The sequence below is a fragment of the Strongylocentrotus purpuratus genome, unplaced genomic scaffold (assembly GCF_000002235.5).
Source record: "Strongylocentrotus purpuratus isolate Spur 01 unplaced genomic scaffold, Spur_5.0 spur5_contig_841, whole genome shotgun sequence".
NCBI classification, from domain to species: domain Eukaryota; kingdom Metazoa; phylum Echinodermata; class Echinoidea; order Camarodonta; family Strongylocentrotidae; genus Strongylocentrotus; species Strongylocentrotus purpuratus.
This window is the reverse complement of record NW_022145548.1, coordinates 101,413-113,707: the sequence shown is the minus strand read 5'-3', so window position 1 is coordinate 113,707 and position 12,295 is coordinate 101,413. Positions and strand designations below refer to the sequence as shown.

The 12,295-nt window shown below is 37.9% G+C and overlaps 1 protein-coding gene across 1 annotated transcript; it reads left to right on the top strand.

The window, feature by feature from the left end:
• The first annotated feature begins 2,800 nt into the window (after positions 1-2,800).
• On the top strand, positions 2,801-12,273 carry LOC579235 (queuine tRNA-ribosyltransferase catalytic subunit 1-like). Its single transcript, XM_030988969.1, has 8 exons — positions 2,801-3,025; positions 4,889-4,957; positions 5,820-6,037; positions 6,740-6,855; positions 8,571-8,709; positions 9,388-9,463; positions 10,130-10,324; positions 10,904-12,273. Exons 1-8 carry the CDS (start codon positions 2,801-2,803, stop codon positions 11,054-11,056), a joined length of 1,191 nt encoding a protein of 396 aa, XP_030844829.1. The 3' UTR covers positions 11,057-12,273.
• Positions 12,274-12,295: the final 22 nt, after the last annotated feature.

Genomic DNA, 12,295 nt, shown 5'->3' with positions numbered 1-12,295 from the left:
CATTGCGTCGCGAATTTGGGGGCTCCGAAATTCGGCCAAACATAACTCAGGCTATAAGCATCGACCCATCCTTCAGCGGGCTCTTCAGTTGTGATGTTTTAGAGTTTCTATCAAAATATTACATAGAAAAGTAATTGCTTTTACAATTTACTTAATTTTGAAAGGACATACAATTTTAAACCGATAAAGAAATGTATTTTAATATTCTACTTGAGAGTCGAGCTGATTGGATGTTCAATCGTCCTCTTAGCGGTCGAGATAGTTAAGGCCGAATCAGCAGGTTCCAAAGATAGTCTTGGATCATAACACACGAGACTAATAAATATATTCCTGAAATTCATCTCGACCCGGGTTCGGACCCCGCCCCTTGATCGTTTACATTAATTGGCAATGCATTTTTTAATTTTTTAGTTCTGTCCTGAGAATAATAACATAATATTGATAGTACACTCAGAAATGATTAAAATGAGATGATAATGACAATAATAGTTAAAAGGATTATGTATAGCGCATAATTAACAATTCAACATAGACTAGGCATAATTAATTGCATATCGATCTCTAGCTCCTGGGATGTCGATATGCGACTCTATATACCTGTACGCAGGCCCCCCCCCCCCCCCCCCCACCCCCCGCTTTTTCAGCGGCTTGCTGAGTCGTTGCGATTTTTGGGGGGACCAAAAAAAAGAAATTTGCGGCCCGATTTAAAAATGTCCACCCCCCCCCCCCCCCCCCCCCCCCCCCCCTTGAACAAATCCTGCGTACGCGCATGCCTTTTCGCAACAGAATACAGAAAAAGTGGAAATGGTGCACTGGGTTCATAGTTGTGAGTAAAGTGATAAATAGACTGATGTTACTTCTGAACTTTTCGTATGTTTCTATATTTCTAAGTTATCGTCCGGCAATTAATAAAACAGTGGCTGCATATGAAAAGGAACTGTCTCCATAAGACTGGGCCATAAGATTTTGTCAGTTTGTGGGACATAAAATAAAGACTTTGTACTGGAACGCAGCATTCTTTCTGGTTTATATAATTATATTAGCAGTTTAATACTCGATATAATACTCGATAATCAAATTGTATTACAACTTCAGCCACGTACTAGGCCTACCCACTCTTGTGAAATGTGCTGAACTCCACTTTACATAAAGATGGGAACCTATACAAGAATCTATTGGTGGTACAATCGTTGTTCCAAGTTATGGCACAATTAGCCTATAACAAAAAGAGTTTCACACATAAATCTTAACATTACGTAGGAGACTTCAAATTAAAAAATACCGCCGGCGTATAGTTCTTATTGTTTTCTAAAATTAAGTGTGTTTTTTTTTTACCACCACCCGAATTATATTATGTATTCGTTTCTACGACTTAGTGTGCGTGAATATGTGCTACAATATTCACCCTTTTAGGGATGATAATCGCCCGAGAAAAAAAATTCCGCACATTACGGATTTCATTTTGACCATCATTTATTACAGTCTTCATCAAAATAAACATATCTATAGAGCTTTCAGAGGAGATCTGTTACGAAAATTCATGATGGAGTGAGAGAGTGAGCGAGTGACAGAGTGAGCGAGAGAGAGAGAGAGAGAGAGGGGGGAGAGAGAGGGGGTGGGAGAGAGAGAGATGAAGAGAAAGAAAGGAAGAACACGAAACATCAAATTACACTGGCAAACAAATTACATTTTTGATGAGTTGGCTCAACATTAACTATATTTAGGCCTATATAAAGATTTCGGACAAAAGTAGAACAGTACGATAACAAAATAGTTCTATAAAGAGATGATTTATAAAATGAACTGATCGGGGCTTTGTGACTTTCAAGGAGAAAATTACAATCGCTCTGACGGTAATTTTTAAGGTTCTAAATTGTTAAAAACTCCGAGAACCGTTCCGGAGGCTCGGCGCTATATCCGGCAAATGTTCAAGTTCAAGTTCAAGTTTTATTTATCTTTCTTTCATAACACACATTACAAATGCTCCCGAACCTATACTACCCGTAAAGAAGCACTGTCAAGATTGTTTTTGTAATTTTTTTTTAATCAAAACAGAATCACAATATTTACAAATAATTGGAGAACAATTCAAAATTAACACAATACATTATGGAACAAAACGGCAATCGTAACATAGTACTAAGCGATAAAGATATACGGTAACATGCAGGTCCCCACTATATTGAAAAATCAGTGTTGTTGTAGTTTGTTCTGTTTTGTGTATACAATTATAGGCCCTGCTGAAAAGTTTCACACAATCAGACATGTGCCTGTCTAGATCATAACTCATAAGGATTTTGGAAGATAATAAAACAGTGCCCGAGATGACCGAACAATAAAATTAAGAGGAGTTTTTTTTTTTTTTTAAATAAATAATAGGCCTATTTACTAGCTGAAAATATGCAATCTATATACGACCAAAATATACTACAAGATGTGGCATGTTCTGAAGAAAGATGCAGGGGCTACAGCCCCCCCCCCCCCCCCCCCCCCCCGCGGGCCCATTATGCCTTCAAAAGACGGTCCTCCCCTGAGTAAATAATTACTGATATACACATATAAACGCCCGCACTCATCATCATCATCATCAACATCGTCATCATTATTCATCATCATATCATAATGATCATCATCATGTCATTCGCGATCATTCATCACCATCATAAACAACCCCGTCCTCATCTTTATCATTAGAATCATCATCGTTATCGTACCTCATCTAGATCAGTGGCTTCATCCTCCTTCCTCCGTATCATTCTTTATCATCAACGCATGCGCAGTCAAATCATCAGCAAGCAAAATGGCAGCGCCCACGAAACATGCGCTTTCGTTACAAATCCTCGCAGAATGTGGCACAACGAAAGCGAGGGTTTGTAAAATGAAACTTCCCCATCAAGTTGTGGATACGCCAGTATTCATGCCAGTTGGAACTCAAGGAACCATGAAAGGGGTGACGTGTGAGCAGCTGAAAGACTTAAATTGCCAGCTTATTTTAGGAAACACGTATCACTTGGGAATGAGACCCGTAAGTGTTGCGAGCTGACCGCCTTGCCTAGGCCGCTAGGACGCGACCATGATCCATGGTGCGACACTCCTCGGGGGGGGGGGGGGGGGGGGGTGGATGCACATGAGTTAGTTAGGCTTTTGCAAGCTGCTTTACCTTGACTCTTCAATTCTGATTCGACTAAAATTATGGGTAGTTGAAACTGAAATTGAAGAACGGATGGCTTTTGAATTTTTTAGTTTGCTTGCTTTTTTTGCAGTGCAGTCACACTCAATTTCGGAGACTGTGGATTGAGATGTTAATCTTATGATAGGCAAATTCATGCAAAAAAATATATTCAAGAAATTGACTTGAAAACACATCAGACAATTAGGTCTAGTCTGAACCGAGTCAGGAGCAAATTTGAAGAAATTATATTTTTAAATGTTGTAAAACCAAAGATATTAGAAGAAAACTGACCAAGTATCTGTACTAAAAATCGTACATGTAAAATTGGTCGTAGACATTCGACAGCAGAAAATGACGCGCACGATTGTGGTACGTGCGTTCTCGAATCCAAAATCGTATCTCACACACACACTCTCGCCATACCGCGAATGGTCCGTCGTGGGGAGCTAGCCGCGCGCCCGAGAGTTTGCCAGCGATACCAACGCACCCTCGGAGCTCCGCAGCGCACAATTTTAGCGGAACTCGAAAGGTTCGAGGTGGGAAGGTGGCGGGCTAGCTTTTTGCCAAAACCACGCTAGAACGTCTGCTGGCAAAGTGAAAATAACTACGATCGAGAACTTCGTCGGTTTCAGTGAGATAATTCTGAATTCTAATTGAGACTATATAATAAATTATATCGACAAAGAAACCTTGGTAGATCTCTTATAACTATACAAAAGCTTGTTTATTTCTCGTTTTGACATTTGTTTTCGAGCCATTTTTTCGTGCGCGAGTCAATGCAAACTTTGTATTACCAAACTTTCACCACGCAAGGAACGGGAAACACTCGCGGACCCTGTATCAAATTCGTTGCAAAAAAAAATTTCAAGGGTGATTTTGAAGCAGTGAAGAAAATTTGCGCTGCGATGCGCAGAAATATACTTGAAAGAAACTTAAAAAATCACACCTGAATTTTCAGAAAATCGTATTTGCATTACCGAGCCTAGTTGTGAGTTGTTTATAACTCAGATTTTATGAAGATTTGTCGGTGGTCATTTCTAGGCTAATATTTAAAAAGTTGCATCAGTAATGGGCCCGATGTTTCTCTTATCGTACTCGCATGTTATTTCTACATAGATTAAACATAGGATGGTTAGGGGTAAGACCGGATAACATTATAAAAAAGATATATCCTTCCACCCTCCCATATCCAAGTTTTGGGCTGATTATTGCCGACCCACCGCAGCAAGGCCATTCAGATTTTCGTACGCTCGCGAAGCGCCCTCTAGTGCCCCATGAATGTGCCTACTTATGAGCTAGTATTGATAATTGACAAGCAAAATAATTTGGACTCAAACTCTGAAGTGTAATTGAGCAATGATTCTGTCAATAATAGTCTATAGACCTATGGTAACTGTCATGAATGTCATCAATTGCGATAGTCTTGATTACCTTTTCAGTTTCACTATAAATTCTAGAGAATCTATAACAATCATGATAATGGCGGCTTGATATCAAACTATCCATGCATATTGGTTTCTGTACACGCCTAATTGTTGCCATTTGCAAGAATAGATACACAGTTGCGTGTGCTCCATCTTTGAGTTTGATTATTAATTATTCCGTCCAAGACCTCATATATTTATTTTTCAATTTTGTCATGGTTAACCACCTATATCTTTGTATATTTGGTAACATGTATTTCTCCCTTTTTTTCTTCTGTCTTACACTATACAGGGTCCTGATACATTAGAAAAAGCAGGAGGGTTACATCACTTCATGAATTGGAACAGGGCATTGCTTACAGTAAGTGAAGATGTATAGTGACGGGGCGGAATATAATCTTACTGGGCCTAAATAACTACTGCTAACTTATGCAATGCTATAAATTACTATAATAAGGGTCAATCCTACCATAGGCTGTAGAACTGCAGTAAATCTCGAAGACTCGATGAAACACCGACGGTGGAGCTCCACGAAGCTATGTTGAGATCAGAGACTCGGAGGAACAGCAGACGGCATGTAGCGCGGTTGCAGTTCCAGTTCAAATCTGACATACCCAGTATCGGGCATGACTGCGGAAACTACCGCGGGTGTCGCCAAATGCGGGACTTGCGCGCATATGGGTTTATACCCGCCAGAGCCGTATTGGCTCAGGCTGAATCACTACAGATGTTTCAGAAATTCCTTCAACAAAAAAGAAAGAAAGAAGCAAACTGATAATGGGAGATGAAGTGTAACGATAGGAATTTTTTTCAACAAATGCATATTTTCCAGGAAAAGATTAATCAACTACCAGTACCATGGGCGCCTTAAAAAATGTTTTGTCATTTCAAGGTTTTTCAAGCTCATTATTTGTATATCGATTATATTTCTCATAGTTTAATTTTTAATCTATTCCTTTTAAAGGGTGATGATTTTGTATCTACTAAAAATATACAATATTTTTTTGGGGGGAGGGGGTTGTTTGATAAGCCCCCTTCAATCTTTGTTACGTAGGAAGGGACATTACCAGGTGTTAAAACATTTAAGGCAAAATGATTTGTGGCCTCTAGGAAAATTAAAGCATGAAGATCTGATGACTATCTCTTTCTTTTAAAATCTGAAGACGATTTGATATAAATTTCTCACCTCTCTTTTTTTTAACCATATTCTATATTCTTTGCAGGACAGTGGTGGGTTCCAAATGGTATCTCTGTTGAAGCTCGCTGAGATCACAGAGCAGGGCGTGAAGTTTGAGTCCCCCTACAACCAGAAGGAGATGCTCCTCACTCCGGAAAGATCCATCGAGATTCAGAACAGCATCGGGGCAGACATTATCATGCAGCTAGATGATGTGGTGCATAGTCTGACTACAGGGCCAAGGGTGGAGGAGGCAATGCATAGGTAAACTCACTCAATTTATGATGATGGTGGTGATGACAAAAACTGATTTATTTATGAATATAAACGAAGTTAATTCAAATGCAACATCTGAAGGCCCAGTCTTACAAAGAGTTGTGATTGATCCAAATCAATTGCAAATCCTCCAATCAATCGCAAGTTTGCAATCTCTATGTAGTTGCGATTGATATCAACTCTTTGTAGGACGGGGCCCAGGTCTGTACAATAATATCAATGTTTATTGTATTATACATTGGAAGAAATGTGAGAAAACTTGCTTTATATACATTTCAAATTCTTGAAATGTGCTCTGTGCGAATTCAAATTGAACAGGTTATGAGTTTTTGAGATATCCCATTCAAAACTCATTTTTCTTTATGCATATGCCTGCTTCTTTCCTACAGTACCTCATCTATGTGTGAGAATTCAGTAACATTACATTGTTATGGTTTCGTTTCCAGGTCGATTCATTGGCTAGATTACTGGTAAAAAGTCCATGGAAGGCAACATGATCACAATTTGTGCATGCTTGTTATTTCCTACTCGGTATGATATTAATACCCTGTTAACTTCTTACTCTTGTGATGTCAGGTCAATCCATTAACAAGACGGCTTTATGAAGCCCCATGGAATCTCTTCTGTCATGATATCCGACTTCATACGATATATCGTTAATTATTTTGTTCTTGTTCTTTTGATGACCAGGTCAATTCGTTGGCTAGATCGCTGTATAAAGGCCCAAGGGAGGCCACATGATCAGAATCTGTTTGCCATCATTCAAGGTGGATTGGACAAAGACCTCAGGATACAGTGTCTCAAAGGTACTTTGAACCAATTTAAGATTTATAATTTGTTACCATTTCAAAGGGGAACTCTACCCCTACATTAAGTTGCTTTAAAGGCATCGTTGAACAATGTTAAATCTGAGATGCACGACCCTACATGTACGTGTTATCAGTGTCTGTGATATGGTGTAATATTGAAGCCCTAAAAAAATTGTGCTTCAAAATGATCAAGAAGGGCCTCAAAAAAGTAAAAATCTTTGAGTGACCGGTTTTACCATACTCGATTTCCCTAATAGACTGTAGTGTTATGAAAACCGTTAGGAAAACGCTAAATTTAATTTTGATTTCCAATCTTAGATATCTTGATAATCAGACAGGCGATCGACTTGTAAAAGTCATGGGATTCCTGACCGACCTGAAGGTTTATAATTGTCATTGCAGCATGAGTTAAATCCAGGACAGAATCTGAGACAAAGTTACCCAATCCCTTTAACATGACATAGCTATTTATATTACAGGCACCTATCCGACCGTATTTGATTTGCATCAAAACTAAAACTGACACATGAACTCAAGGCACTATATGCGATACGATGTGTATTTGGATTAATGTTCTCTTAATAATTATTATTAATCATTATACTTTCGCCTGTGCCTTGGAGGTTTAGTATTGTTGATTTCATCATAAATTGAAGAGATGATGATGGGCAATTCCACGGTAACGGAAGGACACTCAGACAAGATTTTTGAACTTCAGGTTCATACTAAAAGAACTGTTTTATTAGTATAAGATGTGAAACAGTACAGATATAATACCTATATAAGTGCCTTTAATTCTCCCCAACAAAAATTGTCATTATAGTTAAGTAGTTTAAGAATGTGCATATTAATTATCTCAGTAACGGAAGGACATAAAAATGGACATGGTTTTTCCAGTTAATTAGTGTTTATCCAAACTTTGTGAAGTTGATGAAGCTTTCCACTTGACTGAAACACATTTTGTTCCCCATAGTTTAATACATACTAATAAAACATTTCTTTTAGTATGAACCTGAAGTTCAAAAATCTTGTCTGAGTGTCCTTCCGTTACCGTGGAATTGCCCTGATGTATAATATACTGCAGGCTATGTCCTTGGAAGTCTCAAATTCATGTCTGTTCTCTCCATACTTTGATTGATTTGATTTGATTTTTGATTTATTTATTTCTGTTTGATTTTCTTTTTCTTTTGCATTTTTACAAGTATATAACAAACAAACATTACAAAAGAATATATGTAGAATAAAGTAAGGCTGGCTGTAACCAATCGAAAACATCAAACAGGAGGGTGGACAAAGTAAGCAAAGCTTTATAGTATGACTACCCTCAAAGGATACATAATAATACAAATATGGAGGGAACAAAATATTGGTAAAAGGGGAAAAAAGACATAAAAAAAGAAGAAAAAAAGAAAGAGGGGATGCACATCAAGATTCACAGATGTACGTTGTAGTTGGATTTCAATTTGTTATATAAAGATAAAAAAGAAGATGCAAATTTGCAAAAAACGATTCACTAGGATATGCAATTGTAATCTTTGTTACTATCCATTGAGAGTTATACCTGTGGAAAGAAATGTTTTTTTCTGTACCTCTTAGTATTTAGAGGCTCTGCGATTGACTTGCGAAAGAAACAAGAAAGACTCTCTTCTTAATAGCTTCCTTACTTTGATATTCCTAACGCGTTTTTTTCTTCTTCTCATCATTAATTTCAGAGATGGTAAAGCGTGACACGCCAGGCTATGCTATTGGAGGTCTTAGCGGTGGGGAAGAAAAGGACAAGTTCTGGAGAATGGTGTCCCTATCAACTGACCACTTACCAAAAAATAAACCCAGATATTGCATGGGAGTTGGGTGAGTAGTCAAACAATCTTTGGCCATTTAAAAAAAAATCTTATTTAGCCTCCTTGCACCCTTCCTTTTTTTGAGGCCGCCTGCTTTTGTTTTCTTTTTAAATGAAAAAACATGAAAAGCATACTAATAAGATGGTCTATTTCTACAAAAAAAGTATATATATAAAATGCTGATGGCGCCGGCCATCTTGAAAAATAGCCCGACTAGCTGTCGGGAATATTTGCCGAGCAGCCATTTTGGAAGAAAAAAAAGGGTCTCCTCCTCCCTATTTTTCAAAAAAGCAAGATGCTAAACATGTGTTTTTTTTAATGGCCTTAAGAGCCGGCTGTATCAGTCTTTTGTACTCCTTCTTTGAAATAAATATATCAACACCAAAAGTCAGTCATGAGATTTATTACTCATCAACAATGTTTATATAACCTTTATCAAAATTTTGTTTTAATTCAGTCCATTTCCATGAAATTTTGATGTCAAAACTCTCATATAGTTAATCGAGTAGAACTCACATTTGTCCAAAACAATCAATAACATATTTTTAGAAAAATTTGCCAATTTCCCCCTTATTTATTTATTTTTTTATGTTTTTGTATTTCCAATCTATAGTTGTTTTTTACCTATGCCTTCATATATTGTGGGATGTTTGTGATCTGTCAAACCTGTTTTTTACTCTACTCTCAGATATGCAATGGACCTTGTAGTATGCTGTGCATTAGGTGTAGATATGTATGACTGCGTCTACCCAACAAGAACAGCGGTAAGAAGCCCACTTTTCTATTTTCTTGTAAAGCCCCACTGCACTACTTATAGCTACTTGCGCCCTATATACAGCCAACAATGCCTAAGCCGTACCTGTTGATCCCCCATGATGCCCTTTTTCTTATATTATTTGAGAGCTGATTTGATGAGATAACCACCTGACAGTGACCTTGCAGGGAGGTCTAATCCCTCCATGCCAAACTAGTGCAGAGGGGCTTTAAGATGGACTTATTGATCTAAATCTTACTCGATATAGTTCATTGGGGTTGAAGTTCATTTATTATCATAACAATGAAAGTAAACTGTGATGAGTGACCTGAGTTTAATAATCCAGATTCTTGCTTTATGGTACAAAGTTCTTACCAAGGTATCTTGGTAAAATAGTAGATTGAAAAGTTCATGGTTCAAGTGTTCATCTGCATCACTTATAAATGTCCTTGGGCAATACAAATATAGATAGTTGCTAGTTGAGATAAATGGGTACCTGGTTATAAGACATTCCTTGAATGTTTTGAGCACCTCGGGGCAGTTTAACTAAAGCCAAGGCATAGTAATATTCTGTAGCTACCTTGAGCATCTCCTATGATGGATCATATCACTATCATTACATAATCATTATCATCATAATTATTACCCTTTATATAATTTTATTTATCATTGCCAGAGATTTGGCTGTGCTCTACTCATGGACGGCCAACTTCAACTCAAGAATAAGCAGTTTGCAAACGACTTTCAGCCCGTCGACAAGGACTGCGTATGCTTCACATGTCAACGTCACACGAGGGCCTACATCCACTCCATATGGAACTTCAGTACTGTGGCTTGCCAACTCCTTAGCATACATAATATAGCTTTCCAGGTCAGTATCACAATCTGAAATCATTCTAGTTTCATATTTGACTATTTCAGTCGTTCACCATATTTTATTGAAATGTGTTTCATAAAGAGTTGCAGACTTTTTACCGTATGCTATTCGATTCAAAACTTAGAATAAGTAAGAAATTTACTAAGTAAATTACTAAACTAAGAATGTTACTTATCTCGTTCTCAAATTGCATTTTAGACTTTTACATACGTAAGACAAAATTTAACTAAAATACTAATACTGATAAGCATTGTGACATCACACGATCAATCAAAAGTAATGCGTGCTAATATGATTATGCACAGGTTATGATACTGCGTTAGAAAACCATATGCCTGCCAATTAAGGCCTCCAAAGCTGTCTTGAATTTAGGATAAAATACTTAGCTAAAAGTTTGAACTGAATACCAAATTTGGCTAAGTGTTTTATCTAATCCGAAGACTAAGTAAAATATTCATATTTCAAACTTAAGTATTGCATTGAATACCAGCCCTGGGCTTGCCTAGCTGTCAAATACAGTTGACAAATCTTGTCTCTTTACTCCTTCATTTTCTTTCTTTTTTCATTATTCAGATGAGATTGATGAAAAATATACGAGAGAGTATCATGGAGGGGAGGTTTCCGGAGTTCATCAGGTCATACTTCAAGGATCTTTATCCAGACAAGAACTACCCAACGTGGGTCGTAGAATCACTCAGATCGGTTAATGTAGAATTAGAGAGATGACAGCACTGTATTTAATAGCTAGGTCTGTCACTTAATAGCAGATTATTTTTTTTAATCCACATATTTAATATTGTCTGTTGTTGTATATTTGCGGGTTCTTGTAGATTCAAGATTCAAGATTATTTTATTGATCCATGCATGCAAAAATTACATAGAAATTTGGCTTCCAATGGCTTTATTGACAGTGAACATACAAATGATAGAAAATACAATACATAATTTATCAATAGAAAAAAACGAGGTACATAAATATGGGTAATTATTTATAAAGTGCATGTGTCCCTCAATTTCATATCGTCTATGATTACCATGCGTCATAATATTTCCCGTCAGCTTCCCTCTCTAATCTCTCTGATGAGAGAATGCTGTAGATTGACTAGAGAGCAACAGACTTTCACAATTTTTTCAGTGTAGCACCTAAGGTAGGGGGGAATGAAATTTAGAATCCTGAAGTCCTCAGGCGGGCGTTGGCACTTTCCACGTGGATCCGGCACTTCGCAATGTTTTTGGTGATCTTCACCTCGCCCTCGCTGAACTTGCCGTGGGATAGGAAGGGGGTATGTTGACTGCAACACCTGATGACACAATGTCCTGGATGAGAAAACCCTTGTCAGCAAGGATGAGGTCGCCGGCCTTGAAATGTGTGAGGATGACATATTCCTTTACTACAGCCTTGTCAGAAACTGACCCTGGAAACAGCTTGCTGCAATAAGTGATGACAGCATTTGTTGCTACACCCGGGAGAAGTTTAAAGGAATGGGTACCTCTATATGAAGAGTAGGTTCTCTTTTGATCGCTCATTAGCTTCGGAGCAGCAATCTCCACATCAGTGCACTCGATAACCATTTTGCAACTCCCAAATAGTTGGAATGCGTCTGGCATAGACAATTTGTTTTTATCGCGGGATGGGACAGTCTTCATCGTGTCTTCGTAGAGTAGATCAAATAAGATGTGGAAGAATGTGATGACGGCGTTGCAGATTGTGGCAGTGCTGGTGTGGAATAGTTGTGCTAGATGTAAATTCGTGTAATTTTGGTGCAGCTTCATGAGCGTGATGAAGATCTGGTCCTGAAATGATATCGCCTTGACTCGCCAGCTGCTGAAATATTCAATGTTATCCTCAAAACGTTGTAAGTACCCGGTGACAATTTATAGAATTTTCTTGTTTGGGAGTCCTGTCTCCATACATACAACTTCATCTGTTAAGGTACTATGTCCCTTTTGCAGCCTACCTGTTTA